The 19,197-nt window shown below is 31.0% G+C and overlaps 1 protein-coding gene, 1 long non-coding RNA gene and 2 other non-coding genes across 4 annotated transcripts in view; 2 read left to right on the plus strand and 2 right to left on the minus strand.

The window, feature by feature from the left end:
* The window catches only part of LOC109193534, an 86,617-nt gene extending 79,884 nt beyond the window's left edge, over window positions 1-6,733 (plus strand). The window contains exon 3 of the long non-coding RNA XR_002056298.1: window positions 6,680-6,733. This is a non-coding gene — a long non-coding RNA (uncharacterized LOC109193534). The remainder of the gene's footprint in view (window positions 1-6,679) is intronic.
* TRNAY-GUA lies at window positions 2,649-2,734 on the plus strand. Its single transcript is given in 2 exon segments — window positions 2,649-2,685; window positions 2,699-2,734. It is a non-coding gene; the product is annotated as a tRNA-Tyr (tRNA).
* On the minus strand, window positions 2,798-2,869 carry TRNAD-GUC. Its single transcript has one exon. It is a non-coding gene; the product is annotated as a tRNA-Asp (tRNA).
* Window positions 6,734-10,273: 3,540 nt separating the features above from the next.
* LOC109193490 (replication protein A 70 kDa DNA-binding subunit B-like) lies at window positions 10,274-13,940 on the minus strand. The gene is made up of 12 exons (XM_019344330.1): window positions 13,722-13,940; window positions 13,208-13,354; window positions 12,895-13,113; window positions 12,509-12,686; window positions 12,134-12,404; window positions 11,944-12,046; window positions 11,740-11,864; window positions 11,575-11,653; window positions 11,339-11,483; window positions 11,029-11,189; window positions 10,818-10,938; window positions 10,274-10,714 (listed from the first exon to the last, which is right to left on the minus strand). The coding sequence occupies exons 1-12, from the start codon at window positions 13,847-13,849 to the stop codon at window positions 10,511-10,513; spliced, it is 1,881 nt and encodes a 626-aa protein (XP_019199875.1). The 5' UTR covers window positions 13,850-13,940; the 3' UTR covers window positions 10,274-10,510.
* Between the last annotated feature and the right edge of the window lie 5,257 nt (window positions 13,941-19,197).

A 19,197-nucleotide genomic window follows, 5' to 3' on the forward strand; every position in this document is an offset into this window, starting at 1 on the left:
AACTAAAGACTTGATTTCTCCCTCCAGACCTTTCGCATTCCAACTTTGATGAACAGAGTTTTAGTTATGCGGATATGAGAGAGAGGACCAGAGTCTCAGATAATAACCCTTATATTTTCACGTTCCATAGCATGAGAGATTTACTACTGATATCATTTCTCAATTGACCAATAATAAAATTAGAACATTATCAAATTTAAAATGAATATTTATCTTAATTGGGGAACTTAAAATAACTAATTAATGAGTCACATCAATAATTATTCTAACATTCTCCCACTTGGCTCATAAGTCATAAATATAATAATAAAACGTAATGTGTATAGTGTAAGATAATTCCTTCGATGCATTGGTTAAACATAAGACATTATTAAGTAAGAAACTAATAAGGATCATGGCAGCAATACATAACAATTTAATTAACATAGTCGTCCATGTATCACAATACTAATCTCAAGTTTAATAAGATTCATAATGTTATCAACTATAATGGTCCAACGATAATGTCTTTGTTAGAGACAAAACTTGTGTATACTTACATAAATCATTAATGTATATATACGCCAAATTTAAACAGGATATTAATAACAAAAACGGAATTATACTAAGCTTAGAGTATCAAATATATCAAAACAGAAAACTTAACATTATATTAACAATGTCAAGGACCTTTTGGTCTAGTGGCACCAAGTTGTTCTCTCATATGAGAGGTTGTGGGTAGGGGTGAGCAAAATAACCGGACCGACCGAAAAAACGATCACCGACAACTAAACCGCCCGCAATTTTTAGTTATCGGTTCGGTTTCGGTTATGCACTTCAAAAAAGTCGATTATTTCGATTTTTCGATCGGTTATTAATTTTTTTTGTTTTTGTTTTTTGAAAAAAAAATTGATAACCGATCAAAAAATCGTGGCTTAATTTATATATAAAAAATGAGGGATAGTACCCAAACTAAGTCTAATAAATAAATAATTTCAATAAATAATCCCAAAGTAAGGCCAAAAATTTATGAAGTTGGTAACTGTGACTTAATGCCATGTTTAGGTTTAGCAGTGTAGAACATGTAATTTACATGTAAAATTTCTACTGCTTCATTAATTCACATATTGCTTACCATCTATGAAGTTTATTCTATTTTATATTAGTTACCATACACTAATCTATACTAATATGAATATTAATTAATTGGTAAAAAAAATTAATAAAACATAATTGTTAACAAAATTTTATATGGAAATTAACATCTGATGAATTAGAAAAAAGAATTAGTTAATTAATGATATGGAAAAAGAATTTTGTTGGAATTTTAATGAATTTGAAAAAGAATTAGTTAATTAATGATGTGAAAAATTTTAACGAAATTTTAATATATTAGTTAATTTTCATATAAAATTGTAGTCAATACTATTAATTTTGTAATACAAATGGGATTCTAATATATTAATTACCCTACACTAATCTATACTAATATAAATATTAATTAATTGGTAAAAAATTAATAAAGCTTAATTGGAAACAAAATTTTATTTGGAAATTAAAGTTGAAGAATAGGATTTTACGTTTATTATTCCAAAAGGTTGAACCCCAACCCTAAGGGCGGATTTTACTTTTATTAATAGTATAAATTGGTGTAAATAATAATAAATAAATTATTATTTCCTTATAAAATTACACAAAACTTTCAAGGAATTTTCTCATTTATTACGTAGAATTTGTTTCCATTACTCTCACAATTATAATGGTTTAATTATTATCAGAATTTGGTAACCATTTTCCATTTTGAGTACATATTGACTTTAATTTGTAGTAACAATTCATTAGATATTAGTTAATTTCCATATAAAATTTTGGTACCAATTAAGTTTTATTAATTTTTGTACCAATTAATTAGTATTCAAATTAGTTTAGGCGGGAAAGTTAAGAGGATAATTTTACTTTTATTAATAGTATAGATAGATATTAGGGTGTGTTTGGTTGGCAGGTTTAGCACTCATGTATGGGTATGAAAGTGGTTGTTATTGTTTGATGGACTGATTTTTAAAACACTACTATAGGTTTGAAATATCTCATTAATGGAAAAACTCATTCCCTTATTTTACAAGGGTTTCATCCCATTATTCATTCTTAGTCTAATCATTCTCATTCCACCCTACTACCAAACTTGCAAAATACTTTCATCAAAACTCATTACCATTATCAAGTATTTGATACTCATTCCAATTCCGATTCCCATGTGTGAACCAAACACGCCCTTAGTTAATTTTCATATAAAATTTTGTTGCCAATTAAGATTTATTAATTTTTTTTTACATTAATATTCATATTAGTTTGGGAGGGAAAGTTGAAGATAAAGATTTTACTTTTATTTATAGAATCATGATTCTGTTATAATGCAGTATTTGTTTATAACTATTGAAGCATAAAGAGTTAATATCACCTCCAGTCCTTCATTGAAGCTTGAACCCCCAACCTCTCATTTGGAAAAGTAATTTAGTGCCACTAAATCACAAGATTTAGCACTTAATGGAAGGACGTCGTATAGGATGCGTAGCTCCCTACGATGACTTTCGCTTTGAGTCCCTCACCGTAATAGTAGTGGTAGTCTTAGTAATAAATAAGTAAAAGTTGTTTGGGTAACTAACATATATCCGACCTTAGCTCAGTTGGTAGAGTGGAGGACTGTAGTTTGATCGCTGAAATCCTTAGGTCACTGGTTCGAATCCGGCAGGTCGGATATTTTGGCTGTTAAATATTTCCTTTTATCATTAAACGCAAGAAATCCAAAAACCGTTAAAGACGCCGTTGCCGGGGATCGAATCCGGGTCACCCGCGTGACAGGCGGGAATACTCACCACTATACTACAACGACTTTGTTGTTTAATCTTTTACATATTACTTAATAAATAATGAAACAAGCTTCAACACAACACTTCTCATGGCCAAGCCTTTACAGTAAATTTGATAAAAATATTACTTCAACATCTTAACTAGTTATTGAAAAATATAAAGCCAATCATTAATAGTAAATAATCTTTCTAATTCCATTTATTGTTCTCTTCTCTCATGTGCGTGTATATATGAGGTTTCTAACACATAGGGGGGAGGGGATGAAGGTTAACATTTATGTTATCAAGAAGGGTGAAGTGTCAAATAGCACCACGAACCAACAACGAAATGTCATCTCGCACCCTAATCTTACATAAGTGATTATTCGATTCACAAACTAAAAAAATTTGTTCACTTAGTATTTTTTACAGGTTTCCCTGTTGCCTTGGTGACATGGCTCCGGTAAAAATATGACGTGGAAGTGATTGTGTTTATTTATAACAGAGTCTTCTTATTCTTCTTCCTATCAGAAAGCTACAGAGCCGTATTCTTCTTCTTCCTATCGCAAAGCTCCAACAACGCCTTCTTCTTCTTCCTATCGCAAAGCTCCAGTCGTCTTCTTCTTCTTCCTATCGAACCCACAGCTCTACAAGATGTCTTCTTCCTCAACTTCATCACGTGTTAGAGTAAATATGGAGTACGAGCCAAGTGTGTATTGTAATTGTGGGTTGAAAGCTCCAATTTGCACAAGTAGAGAATCGAGAAAGCAATTCTTTGGGTGTCAAAGATGGAAGGTACGTAGTTAGTGAAATTTTGTATGAATTTTGATTTTTCAATTGTATTGCAATTTAAAACTAGGGTTTGTTCGTTGTTTGGGTATTTTATTTGGCTATTTGATTTTGGTAATTTGATAGCACTGCATATATGCAATTTGATAGCTTTGGTAATTAATTTGATTTTGGTAATTTGATAGCACTGCATATATGTAATTTGATAGCTTTGGTAATTAATTTGATTTTGGTAATTAAAGCTACGGTTTGTTCATTGTATAGGATGGCAATGGATGTGGTTTTTTTCTTTGGAAGGATCACAGTGCACGAAGGGTTGAAGGTAAGGATGAAGACATAAAGAAGATGGTGGTGTCTTTGAGGTCTAAAATTACAGATTAGGGCTTAGGGCTTAAACTAGGCGATTGGGTTTGCGATTACGGATTTCGGTTTGCGATTAAGGATTTGGTTTCAAGTCGCGATTCGGGATTGCGATTATGAGGAAGAGAATCGAAGAAATTTTGTTGGACCATGTTCTTTTGTCGATTTTGGATTTGGGATTTGGGATTTGGATCGCCTAAATTATTACATTAATACACATTTTTTTATCGCCTGACTTGGAATTTGGGATTTGGATCGCCTGACTTAATATCCTAAATAATGGATGCCACATCAATACACATCTCTACCACATCTACTAAATACGACACATCGCACCCAAGTCAGCGCCACGTCACCGACTTATAACCTTTAACTTGAGGGTAACCTATAAAAAATGCTAGGTGAATAATTTTTTTTGGTTTGTGAATCGAATAATCACTTATATAAGATTATGGTGCGGGATGACATTTCGTTGTTGGTTCATGGTGCTATTTGGCACTTGAGCCTATCAAGAAATGTAGTCAAAATTTTCTTTTATCTTCTTTATTGTATCTGAGTCAATATACACCAGAAGAAGAGAAAGAAAAGCATGATCCCATGATTGAAAATAAAAATTAAAAAAAAAATGGTTCATTATTCAAAACCTAAAATTAAAAAAAAAAATCAAAATCCAACTAGAAGAGATCGAAAATCAAAATCCAACTAGAAGAGATCGAAAAGGCTTGATTCGAGCTCGTGTGCGCCGGTCCCTGCGTGCACGAATGTACCTGCACCCCAACGGTTAGAAACCCGAAAGTTCAGAAGATTAAACTCATCTGTAATACTCCTACTTAGTGGGTGGATGTTACACAATTGGTTAGTTCAGAAGATTAAACTCATTTGTAATCCTCCTACTTAGTGGGTGGGTGTTACACAATTGGTTTTAATACCCAATTTAATGGCCATGTTGAATGTTATCCCTCCAACATCCCTATATAAAGAGAGGTAGGACAGAAGCATTTTACACGGTGAGAAATCAAAGGAATTCCAGTACAGTTTTGCTTCAAAAACGTCTGCTTCTACTCTCTTCATTCACCAACAGTGTTTTTGCTCTTGCTTTGTTTGCCGGGTTCTTTGTTTAGGTGCTTAAACAAAGAATCGTAGCACGTTTTATCCTGAGAAACCTAGGCTACAACTCTCCTAGCACTTGTGGGGGGTAGCAAATGAGGTTTTAAGGAAAAGAACTTTGTGTTCGAATTCGTGCTAAACCTATATCCAAACACTCCACCTTTTCCTTCCCAGTTTTCTATTTTTCCCTTATAATAATAATTTTTCTGTAGAATTATTATTTTAGGATTTTTCAACCATATTACCCAACAATTTTTTCATTTTTTCTTTTTTAAGTACATATTGACTTTAATTTGTGGTACCAATTCATTAGATATTCATATTAGTATATATTGACTAATATATTACAAAATTTTATATGAAAAATTCCCACGAAATTCTAATATATTAGTTAATTTGCATATAAAGTTTATAACAATATATACTATTAATTTTGTAATACAAATGGGATTCTAATATATTACTTACTGCATACTAATCTATACTAATATGAATACTATTTTTTTTTTTTTTTTGAAAGGATATGAATACTACTTAATTGGTAAAAAATTAATAAAGCTTAAGTGGTAACAAATTTTTTTTTGAATGCTACTGGCTCTATTACAACTCTCAACCTACTGAAACACAAAGAACCAATAATGCCTCTACTGAGGCTCGAACTCACAATCTTCCAAATGAAAGTCCAACACAGGTACCGTTAAACCACATAGTCCTAGTAGTGGTAACAAATTTTTATATTAAAATTAAATAATATCTAATGAATTATTACCACAAAAATTACTATTACGTAAATCAGTATTCTGTGTGTGTAGAATTCGAATTATTATTATTGGTGTAAAATCAGTATTCAAATTATTATTATTGGTGTAAATAATAATTAATTATTATTATTTCCTTATAAAATTATGAAGAATTTCAAAGGAATTTTCTCATTTATTACGCAGAATTTGTTCCATTATTCTCGCAATTATAATGGTTTACTTATTCTCATAATTTGGTAACAATTTTTCATTTTTAAGTACATAATGACTTCAATTCATTATATATTAGTTAATTTTCATATAAAATTTTGTTACAAATTCAACTTTATTAATTTTTTTTTACCAATTAGTTAATATTCATATTAGTTTAGGCGGAAATTTTGAAGAGGAGGATTTTAGTTTTATTAATAGTATAGATTGGTGTAAATAATAATTAAAAAATTATTATTTTCTTATAAAATTACGCAGAATTTCAAAGAAATTTTTCCATTTATTATGCAGAATTTATTTTCATTATTCTCACAATAACAATGGTTTAATTATTCCCAAAATTAGATAATCATTTTCCATTTTTAAGTACATATTGATTTTAATTTTTGGTAACAATTAATTAGATATTAGTTAATTTTCATATAAGTTTTTGTTACCAATTAAGCTTGATTAATTTTTTTATCAATTAATTAGTATTCATATTAGTTTGTGCGGGAAAGTTGAAGAGAAGAATTTTACTTTTATTTATAGTACAGATAGATTACAAACCGTTAGGTAATTAAGTGCGGTTAAAAATAACCGATCATAACCGACCGAAAATTTTGGTTTTCGGTCGGTTATGGGAAGGTTAATATTTTTTCGATTATTTCGGTTATTAACCGAAACCGACCGATAGATGCTCACCCCTAGTTGTGGGTTCAAGCCTTAGTGGAGACGGTATTGACTCTTTGTGTTTCAGTAGGTTGAGAAAGTAGTTATGAACAAATACTGCATTGTAACAGAGACAGCGGTACTCACAAAACATAATATTAACAATTCTCAATAATGACCATCCTTTCGTCATGCTCATTGAATGTCTTTGGTGGCAAGCCTTTAGTTAATAGGTCTGCAATCATCAATCTAGTGATCATGTGTTCAATTGATACTCTTCGTTTGCGTACATATTCTTTAACATCAAGATATTTCAAATCAATATGTTTAACATCACGTGTATATTTGTCATTTTTAGAGAATAAGATTGTTGCAGCGTTATCACAATAAATTTTCAACGGCTTGGCAATAGTGTTAACAATTCCTAGTCCCGAAATAAAATTCCACAGTCATAATCCATGATTTGTGGCCATAAAACATGTCACAAATTTAGCTTCCATAGTTGATGCAGCAATGACAATCTGCTTTGCACTTTTTCAAGAAATAGCTCCATCGGCCAAAAGAATTGAAACAAATAGCCAAATGTGGATTTTCTTGTATCCAAATATTCGGCAAAATCTGAATCTGTGTATCCTGTCACCTCAAGGTGATCAGACCACTTATAAGTGAGCATGTGATTTTTTGTGCCTTGTAAGTATCTTAACACTTTCTTTGCAACTTTTCAATGATCTATACCAGGAATACTTTGGTATCGACAAAGCATCTGAACAGCAAAGCTAATGTCTGGTCGGGTACAGGTTTAAGCATACATCAAGCCCCCAAGTCCCAACCGCAAATGCCATAAGGAATATTCTCTATTTCTTTCCGCTCCAATTCATTCTTAGGGCATTGCATAAGGCTAAACTTATCCCCCTTTTGAATTGGAACAATAGATGCAAAGCATCTTTCCATTCTAAATCTTTCTAAGACTTTGTTGATATATGCTTCCTGAGACAATCCTAACACTCCTTGTGATCTATTACAAAATATCTCAATTCCAATCACAAATGATGCCTCACCCATATCTTTTATTTCAAAGTTATTAGAAAGAAATATTTTGGTCTCTGTGCAATAATCCAAGATTATTAGTAGCAAGCAAAATATCATCGACATACAGAATCAAAAATATCAACTTGCCCCATTCACCTTCAAATATACACACTGATCAACAATGTTTTTCCTTAAATCCAAAGGATGTAACAATATCTGAATATCATTAAACTTAAGATACCACTGTTGGGACGCTTGCTTAAGTCCATATATCAATCTGTTAAGTTTACACACCATGTATTCCTTTCTTTCCACTACAAATCCGTTAGGTTGACTCATATATATTTCTTCCTCTAAATTTCCATTCAAAAAGACAGTTTTCACTTCCATTTAATGTAACTCTAAGTCATAATGAGCTACTAATGTCATATTTATTTTAAGTGAATCTTTCTTTGAAACGTGTGAAAAGATTTTATTGAAATCAATACCATCTTTTTTATGAATAAAACTTTTGCAACAAGTCTAACCTTGTATCGTTCAGGGATGGATTGTTGATACGTATATTCTATTGTTTTTTCAAATAAAAGATGGTGTCACCTAAGAAATGCAAAAACATGCAGGATTTACAAGTTTGGCAAGGACCACAAGGAGGTAAACCAACATATGTTACTCATAGCTCACTGACTCAAATCAAGAGGGTTGAGATTCAAACTTATGACCTTGTGGTTACAAGTTTGTATCCTTAATCATTTTGGTTGGATTTACCATAGAGCATCACATTTGATAAATTCCCAAGAAAGTCTGTCATAGGTTTTTCTATATCAATTTTAACCAAGACCAGAGGTGGAACCATTGTGGGGCAGCTGCCCCCTCCCCCACCCCACTCTTTTATATATATGTATGTATATATATACATATTTAGCATTAAATGTCATATAAAAATTATATTTATGTTGAAATTGTCAATAGTTTGAATTGCTTAAGACTTGAACTCTAAATTTGATCTTAAAAGACTTTGATCCTAGCCGACGACTACATGAGGGGGAAGCTATCATAGAAGCTTTACCCCTTGCTTTACAGAGATAGTTATGAACTTACTAAATGACTAGATTCTCCCGGAACGCTAGCTAAGCTAATAGTCTTAGTTCCCTTCAATTCAATCAATAAGCTTTTTTATTGATTCAGGGCGCCACCCCCTTTCTTAGAATTAGAACCCATTGAGGGGGGCCTCGGCCCGGGAAGGGGAGAGTGGCCGAGTGGTCAAAAGCGACAAACTGTAAATCTATTGAAGTTTTTCTACATAAGAGAAAAGAGGCATTCATCAGCGTAGGAAGGCCAACCGAGCGAAGCTCTTTCTTTTTTTGGACGTGCCGTGAAGTTCAATTGTATCGTATGTTATTTAGAGAGGTGGGCGAACTACTACGATCTATATATTCCCCATATCCACACTTTTCCATATCTTCTCTCATTCATTTTATCTCTTTCATTTCTTCACAAGATAAATTAAATATTTCTTAGTCTACTTTTTATGAATCATTTAATTAACAAATTAAATGCTCTTTTACTCTTACTATTTATGAATCATTTAATTAATGTAGTATATAAGTTTATATTATACTTTATTGTATTCGAATTAATTTAGAAAAATCGATCTAACTAAAAGAAATTAAAATTAAAAAGTATTTATGAATATAGTGTTATTCAATTGGGTAAAACCATCAAAGTCGAGCACTTAATTAAGTACAAAAAGTCATTTAAGACTAAATCGAGAAAAACCACTATAGCCTAGAACTAAATTGAATATTAACTCTTAAGGGATTCTAATGGAGTAAGTAAACATTAGAACAAATTTCACTTTTAGTTCTCAACTATTGTAATATTGTCTTTTATTTGTTTGTCAACATTTGACTTTTATTTGTTTGTCACAAATAGTCATCCATTTAAAGTTTTGTCATGTCAAGTGTTTAATAAAAAGAAAGTTAATATGTAATTTTATCATTCAAGTCTTTATCCGAATATATAATTTCTCTCCTCTCTTGTAAACTTTTTAAATTGAATAATAAAATTACATGTAAATTAATTGTGACAAACAAATGAAAATCAATTATGTAATGTAGCAAAATTTTAAATTAAAAAAAAAAATGACTAGATGTGGCAATGTCACAATAATCAATGACTAAATACTTGAAAGATAATTTTCAAAAAAAAAAAAAAATACTTGAAAGATAACCCATAAAGTCAAAGGAATGGCTAGATAGTTGACTTATATAGATTCTTTTCAGTATGGAACCACAAACAAAAGAGCATTGCCAAAAATTGACAAAATAATAGTTCTATTTAGACATCAAAAAAAGTGTTCCTTTTGAAGTCAAAATTGATTTTACCCAATATTTTACATTTTTACCCGATACCTAAAATATGTTTTGAATTGTTCTAATTTTGCCCCCAATTAAAATCTTAACTGTCACTAAAAATGGCTACTAAAAATGGCTAACATACAATTTCATCATTCACAGTAAAGACATATAATGCATGTACTTCTGACAATAGAGTGTTCCAAAATTTACTCATTTATGACAAATGGGTTTAAATTTACATATGCAAATCCTAGCTATATATCCCATAAACTTAAAACTTCAATCCTCATATGCATTGAGGGCAGGGCTTGTTCTTGCAGAAGCAAGAACCCCAAGTCAAATTTAATTAAAACAAAAATATAAATATCCTTGCAAGGATGCCTTCTGCTACCAACACTTACATCAACTAAATATCTATCTATCATGCAGAAGCAATGATATTCATCTTAGCCATTTCTTCAAGCATGTACTTGGATTCCTCTACATAATCAACAGGGGCAACACCTCTCACTGTTATCCTTTGCCTTTTCTCATTGTTGTACTCTTGAACTGCAACACTAACTTGTAAAAGGTAAGGAGTCCATGTGGCTTCTTTCAGCTTCTCTTGGAAAACACTCTCTCCATCCTACCCACAACAAAGCCATACATGTTAGATTAATTATGTCTTCAAGTTTCAAGAATAAAGGAGGAAAGGGTAACTCCAGCCAAGATGGCAAGAAATTTTTTACCTGAGATTTCACCCTATCTAGTTCATCTGCAGTACAGCCTATTATCTTCTCAGCCTGTTCATTGAAAACAGATAGCCAAGCTTCACCACTTGCATCAGAAACTTTCATCACCATTATATATCTGGAAATTTGGCAAAGAAGAGTTGAGTTAGATATTAATGTTTTCAGGGCTTCTTTAGCAAGAGATTGATATGCACTTCCAAGTACAAACCTTAGTCTGCACTCTTCATCATTCTTCTGGCAACCTTCACACCAGTAGCCAGACCCAATGGCCTCAGTAACTTTCTTGTTGCATGTCTTGCACCCACGATACCACATAGCTTGATCGGGTTTGATGTAACTGATACTTGCCTTAATTCTGAAAAACACAGGCTGCAAATAGATACCATTTCATATATTAGAGAGGTAGAGCAGAAAGCATACAAAATTTACAAATGTCACAGCAAATCATATCAAATTATTCTACTACTATGGGAATTTCTATCATTTTGCTTGCACTTTAAGGGTTTAAGCTATTATACCTTGCCCTCACCCAGGGATGAGTTACTGGTTATATGAAGCAGGGAAACCCTTTCAGACTGACTGGACCATGATCCATTTTTGGAAGAGGGGCTCAAACCAGAACCAACAGAGGCCAATGTTGTTTCTTTACCTTCAGCATCAAACCTGTTCAAAAATAAACATGAATATCAAGTGAATGGCTTGTCAAAATGAATTGGAAAAAACAAAAGAAAAAATCTTATCAAAATATTTGTACCATGCTCTCAAGTCTTTTGCTTTGGGTACATCTGGATTCACCAGCACTGTACTCTTGCTCAATGCTGATAAAGAAACACCTGAAAGAAGAATATAATAAGAGCACTTATCAAACAAAAGTTCTATTTTTCAGACTGGTTATCATCCATCATGGGAAACTTATTACCTTGGAAGTCTCCAACTTTAACAGATTTGATTGCAACTACTGGAGATTTGTCAGCCATATCTAGCAATTCTTGTCCTACACTGGTGGCAAGATCATTCCATAGAGACACCACAACAGTCTTTTTCCTGAAAATTGATTTTAGTGTCAGGTTTAAGGTCATAGAGAAAGGCAAAATGTAAAATGCAATTTCTGAGGATCCCATACGTCTCATCAGCAATAGTTATGTCACGCTTCGGAATCATCTCATTATTACTCTTCCTCCGGATACTCATTGTAGGAGAAACACTTTGAACAACACCAATAATATCTACAAGCCACAATACCCAAGAATCATTTCAACAAGCCAAAAACAAGGACTAAAAGAAAATACAATGGTAGAGGTAAAGTTCCTTACCAACTAACTCCCGTCCATTTACATACGGACCCAGTTCATCAATTGGGACAAAATTGAATTTAGTTTCAGGAATAAAAGCAGCTTCATTGCTAGCCTCTTCCACTTGAGAGTTCTCATTCAGGGTCATTTCATAATCATTCTGTACCGTCTTGAACTGCTTGTTAGCCACTCTTAAAGTTCCCTTTGAAATGTAATACATTTTACCCAATTCAAACTTGTCATAGAACTTCTTTGCAGCTTCATTAAACATTGTTGCTTGAATTTGTGTGCCCTGGAAATAGCAACATTAGACAGTTCAATCCATCAATGTTTGACAAAGTTCATTCTATACCTCAAGGCATGATAATTAACAGTAGTAAACTGCAATCCACTTACATCCTGGTCTGTTAACTCAACATTGAAGACACAGCCTTCTCCCCTAGCATTCTTGTAAAACCGCATGTTTCCCTTGCTAGTAACACAAACTTTAATTGTCCAATTTCCTTGGTATGGGTTCAAGGAAACAAGTGGATGAATTCTCCTGGTCATTGCCATGCGTGCTGTTGGTGCCATGCTGACATCCATCAAAACAAGATTAACCCTCAGGATTTGAACAATATCACAATATCTTCATATAAAACACCAATTAATGCAAAATGCAACATGTTAAAAACAGAGAATTTGAATAATCTTTTAGCCACAGGCTTTTCATGGAAAACACAAAAGAGACAGAAGTCCCAATATCTAATATAAGGGTAAAGAAAGGGGCAAGAGAAACTCACTTTCCATTCTGCTCATGTACAATCTGTGCAGCTGATTTGGCTACAGTTTCTTCCTTTGGCTTTAAAGTAATGCCAACTGTCTCACTTTCCTGAACACTTTTAACATCTAGTTCCTGTTTTGTCTTCAATATAATGCCAGCCCCTTCACTTTTAGCCTCAGCCTTGTATTCAGCCTCAAGGGAAGGAGACACAGCCTCACATTTTGTTACAATTAGGTACCTAAAACGTTCAAATCAAATCAATGAGTCAAACTGTAGCTATCAGATAGAGAACAAGACCATTAGCACATAGCAAGAGCTCTATTGATACTCACTTTTCATTCTTCATGGGGATGTCATTGAGAGTATAATCAAGAATCCGAACAAGGCCCAAGTTCTGAATAGCTCCAGAGATGACCTCGGATGACATACTAGACTGCAAAATCGCCTTAAGCTTCATCTTCCCATCACTGGCCGTAAACCTATAATTAAATCAGGTGCTCAACTTCAGCAAGATTTTATAAATCAAAAAGCTTTTTCAAGTGTTTTCCTTACGGAATACTTCCATCGACAATTATCTCCAAGATAATACTAACAATAAAACTGAAATCCCAAACCCTACACTACAAAAGATCAACAATCAATGCAAATTAGGACATCCATAACACACTGGATCTAATAGAGAAGCAAAAGACACGCAATTTAATCACCTAAACACCTAAATTAACGCTGAAAACGAAGGACAGGCTCAAAATTATGCATTTAAAATTCCCATTTTTATCAACCCAGGAAAAACAGCGCTGGAACCATAAATCAATAAAGAAAATTTTAACAACACACGGCACTCACATGTATCGGTTACCGGTTGGCTTTAGATCCACGACTTGGACGACTATCTCCGGTAGGTCAGACCCAGATTCCGGCGAAGGGTTTGCTAGAATGGTGGATATGGCATCTTGGCTAACTGAAATCTCCATCTCTGCAGACAACGGCGTAGGTAGAAATCCACACAAAGAAAAGGCTCCGCGCGGAGGGAGGAGAGGAATGAATGGGAGAAATTGAGAATAAGGTGAGAGAGAGAGAGGGCTTCTTGTACTTGAAGCTTTTGAGCGCGGGAATGTTTCGAGGGAGTTCTGAAAATTTTTACAGTTTTATGGCGGGGAAATGATTTTATCCTTCTAGTTGCCGCCAAATCATTTGTGATTTGAATTTTTCTTTTGAATTCCTTACCAAAATTTTCACTTTATTATATTTTTTACCAACTCTTTTTTGTCCAAACTACTCCGCATATCATTGTATCAACATGTTTGATTGGTGGGTGGGAAAAAAATTGATAATAAATTAAATTTAAATTATATGCAAAATAAATTATTTAAAATATTGATTCAATCAATCAATTGTTTAGTTAGTGAAAAGTACGAGAAAATTGTAATTTATGTCCCTTATCAATATGTCAATTATCAATGTCACCCTTTAATTATTAGTGGTGTAAATATTGCTCATCAATTTTCAAAACGTGACATATATTGCACATTTTCTAATAAGAAGAAAGAGAAATATTGTTATCGGAGAAAGAAAAAATGGAGGGAAAATGTGTGGTCTTCGAACATAGAAAACGACGAGTAACCATATTTACGATACTAATAATTCAGATGATAGGCAATATATGTCATGTTTTAAAAATTGAGGTCAATATTTGCACCACTAATAATTTATGTGTGACATTGATAATTGATATATATAATATATGTGAGGGATATAAATTACAATTTTTCTAAAAAATAACTTGTTGAGAATAATTAGTATAAAAAGTCATATCTCCCTAAATAATAAATATATGTTGGATTAACATATGAATTCATGGTTTTCAAAAAAAAAAAAAAAAAAAAAAAAAAAAAAAAAAAAAAAAACATATGAATTCACTCTATATCTTTTCTTTCCAAATATGTGAAAAATAAATTATTAAATGAGAGCAATAAATTTATTTTCTATTTAATAAATTCTCCCACCAATCTAATAATTAAAATCTATTTTTCTCAAATTTTAATAAAAATGTCTTATATTAAAATATATTTCGGTGAACCAAATATCCATAGTAGTTTAACTTTTATTTTTCAAATTTATGGTACTTATAAATTTACTCATTAAACTATAGTTATTTTTGTCACGTCAACATTTTATCATATGATATTAGGAATGTAGGATAAAGCTACCATTATCAACAAATTTCACCATAATCTTTTAGTATATGATATAGTAATAATATATTTTTTTTATGGATTACCATGAATTAATCGAGTCCAACGTACATTAAAATAGAAATCCACTTATATATATACTAGTTTTTTACGCGCATTGCGTGATTGAGATAATGCCCAATGTTTTTTTTTTTAAATAAGTACTATAAAGTATATCAAAGTAACTACTTTAGGTCATTTTACATGTTAATCTAAACAGTTAATTTTTTAAAATATCTTTTTACCAACCGTTGATATAATTCGCTGGTCAAATCCGCTGATATAATCCGTTAACGCTAACCGCTAACTACTAATTGTTAAACAATGACATTGCGAGGTAGTTCTCACTTCAATTTGTTATGTGATTTTAATACTATCTTTGTCAACAAATCCCTCAAATAGTTAATATGATTGGCTTTATTAATTATATATTTTTTATATATATATATTTAAGTACTATAAAATATATCAATGCAAGATTATATTAGAATTGTTCATGCATAGATAATTAAATTTTGAATTTGCATATTTAAATAGGTAATTCTAAGTTTACAAATGCAAGATAATATAGTCAAGATTAATTATAATTGGGAGAAGATTAATTATAATAATTGTCAATAAAATAGTTGTATGCGTATGGTTGAAACCAAATACGGGAAATAAGGGAGAGCAAATAAAAATTAGAGCATAAAATATTAAATATATACTAATATTGAAGGGCTAACTGCTGATTGATAAACAAGGACATTGCGAGATCGTTTCTCACCTCAATTTGTTGTGTGATTTGAATACTCTTTTTGTCAATAAATCCCCAAAGTAGTTAATATGATTGACTTAATTATACTTTTTTTTTTTAATTTTGTTATAACAATTATTATTATTATTATTATTATTATTATTATTATTATTATTATTATTATTATTATTTGAAAAAATTAGTCGTTTAGATTATCTTTTTACCAACCGTTAATATAATTCGCTGGTCAAATCCGCTAACGTTAACCGCTAACTGCTGATTATCAAACAAGGACATTGCGATGTAGTTCTCACTTCAATTTGTTGTGTGATTTGAATACTCTCTTTGTCAACTAATCTCTCAAGTAGTTAATATGACTGGCTTTATTAATTATGTTTTTTTAATTTTTAATTTTTTCATGGTATTAATAAAATACTTGGTAAATAAATATACAGCATTATTTGGTATTATAACTTTGATATTTAATTAAAAAATAGTGCACAACAAAGATAATAGACAATGTAGTGAATATAATTAATTGATTAATTTGAATGTAAAGAATTTTTACATTAGAAAAAATAAAGACAATATAACTAATGAAATTATTTCTCTTATTTAATTTATTGATAATGAATAATTATTTTTTTTGAATAAAGACATAGTACACACATAATTCTAAATTAAAGAAATGCATATGTATTATTTTTTTATATAGCTACTAAATTATTAATTAATTTAATAAGAGTAAAATAGAGTACTAATTATGCCAACTTTAATTTGATTGGGATGGGGTTCGAACTTGAGACCTTTCTTATTAAAATCAATGAGTAAGTTAACGGTGAACTAACAGAAACTAACGGAAAAGATAATATTTAACGCAAAAGTTAACGAATAATCATATATAATTTAATAAGAGTAAAATAGAGTACTAATTATGCCAACTTTAATTTGATTGGGATGGGGTTCGAACCTGAGACCTTTCTTATTAAAATCAATGAGTAAGTTAACGGTGAACTAACAGAAACTAACAGAAAAGATAATATTTAACGGAAAAGTTAACGGATAATCATATTCATTAAGGATAAATTAAGAAATCTCAAGGAAAAATTAAAATCTGATCAATCTGAACCATTCATTTGATTAAAAAACTTGACCGCCATTTTTTCTACCCATTATAGGCCTAACTCTCTTGGGCTCTTATTAGTATAGTAGATATACAGCATTATTTGGTATTATAATTTTGATATTTAATTAAAAAATAGTGCACAACAAAGATAATAGACAATGTAGTGAATATAATTAATTGATTAATTTGAATGTAAAGAATTTTTACATTAGAAAAAATAAAGACAATATAACTAATGAAATTATTTCTCTTATTTAATTTATTGATAATGAATAATTATTATTTTTTGAATAAAGACATAGTACACACATAATTCTAAATTAAAGAAATGCATATGTATTATTTTTTTATATTGCTACTAAATTATTAATTAATTTAATAAGAGTAAAATAGAGTACTAATTATGCCAACTTTAATTTGATTGGGATGGGGTTCGAACTTGAGACCTTTCTTATTAAAATCAATGAGTAAGTTAACGGTGAACTAACAGAAACTAACGGAAAAGATAATATTTAACGCAAAAGTTAACGGATAATCATATTATAATTTAATAAGAGTAAAATAGAGTACTAATTATGCCAACTTTAATTTGATTGGGATGGGGTTCGAACCTGAGACCTTTCTTATTAAAATCAATGAGTAAGTTAACGGTGAACTAACAGAAACTAACAGAAAAGATAATATTTAACGGAAAAGTTAACGGATAATCATATTCATTAAGGATAAATTAGGAAATCTCAAGGAAAAATTAAAATCTGATAAATCTGAACCATTCATTTGATTAAAAAACTTGACCGCCATTTTTTCTACCCATTATATGCCTAACTCTCTTGGGCTCTTATTAGTATTCTAGATTCTAGATATAGTAGATTCATTTGATTAAAAAACTTGACCGCCATTTTTTCTACCCATTATAGGCCTAACTCTCTTGGGCTCTTATTAGTATAATAGTATATATATATATATATATATATATATATATATATATATATATATATATATCACATGTGATTAATTTGATGACAAATTTTAGTCCTAGTAGCTTGATGAATGCTATTATTGAATTGTCCTCGCACATATCATCTTGTCATTATATTGAATGTCATATCATTATTTTTTTAAAAAAATGTCATCATATCAAGAACAGCCATAATTGTTTATTTTTCTTTTGAAAACAGCCATAACTTAATTGTTTAATAAGTTATAATGTTACCATTCTAATACAATATTAACTTGTTAACACCATTATTATTTTTTTTTTTTGGGTGCACACTAATACCATTATTACTTTGCCTAATTAAATACCCTAATTTCAGAAAATATTTTTATTTTCGCCATACTATAAGTATATATTTAGTACATGATAGGCATCTAGAAGAAAAATGCACATAGACAATGGTTAAAAATCACTGTCTTTTAGGTAAATACTATATTGTTGAATATAATGTTGTTGTAAGTCACACTCAAATACAAAATGTGTACCATTGTCTTATATATCAAAGACAACGATTTAGAACGCATCGTTTATTGACTGTTATTGAAGCCGATGTTATTGTAAGTCATACTCAAATACAATATTTTTTAATCATTGTCTTATATACAAAGACAATAATTAAAAGTCATTGTCTATATATTGAGTGTTGTTGAAGCCGATGTTGTTGTAAGTCACATTTAAAGACAACGATTTTTAAACGTTGTTTTATATATCAAAGATAACGGTTAAAAATTGTTGTTTATTGAATGTTGTTGAATCCATCATTTTTGTAAGTCACACTCAAAGACAATGACTTTTAATCATTGTCTTATATATCAAATACAACGGTTAAAAATCGTTGTCTATTAATTATTATTGAAGCCGGTGTTGTTGTAAGTCGCGATCAAAGACCATTGTCTTATATCTCAAAGATAATGGTTAAAAATCGTTGTGTTTTGTCTCACAATCATGAAAAACAATTTTATAATGTTGTCTTTATTCATAACAACAGCGGATTTAAGCATTTATCTTTAACATGGGCAAAAGTTGTTGGTTATGTATAGGGCTGAGCAGAATCCGAAGAAACCGAAAAAACCGGTCGAACCGCGAATCGAACTAGACCAACCAAACCGAACCAATACCCGAGTCGCAAAACCGAACCGACGCCTAAAACGACGTCGGTTTACGGAGTTCGGGTAGGGTGGGTTAAAAATGCACCCGACCCGTCCGAATACCCGATAAAAGCTAGGGCT

The sequence above is a fragment of the Ipomoea nil genome, unplaced genomic scaffold (assembly GCF_001879475.1).
Source record: "Ipomoea nil cultivar Tokyo-kokei standard unplaced genomic scaffold, Asagao_1.1 scaffold1895, whole genome shotgun sequence".
Lineage (NCBI taxonomy): Eukaryota > Viridiplantae > Streptophyta > Magnoliopsida > Solanales > Convolvulaceae > Ipomoea > Ipomoea nil.

Coding starts and splice junctions, on each gene's coding strand:
- LOC109193490 (XM_019344330.1), bottom strand. CDS start 13,849: ATGGAGATTTCAGTTAGCCAAGATGCCATATCCACCATTCTAGCAAAC. Junction 11,865..11,943: donor ATAACTATTGCTGATGAGAC/GTATGGGATCCT, acceptor ATCAATTTTCAG/GAAAAAGACTGTTGTGGTGT. Junction 11,190..11,338: donor CATCCCTGGGTGAGGGCAAG/GTATAATAGCTT, acceptor ATCTATTTGCAG/CCTGTGTTTTTCAGAATTAA.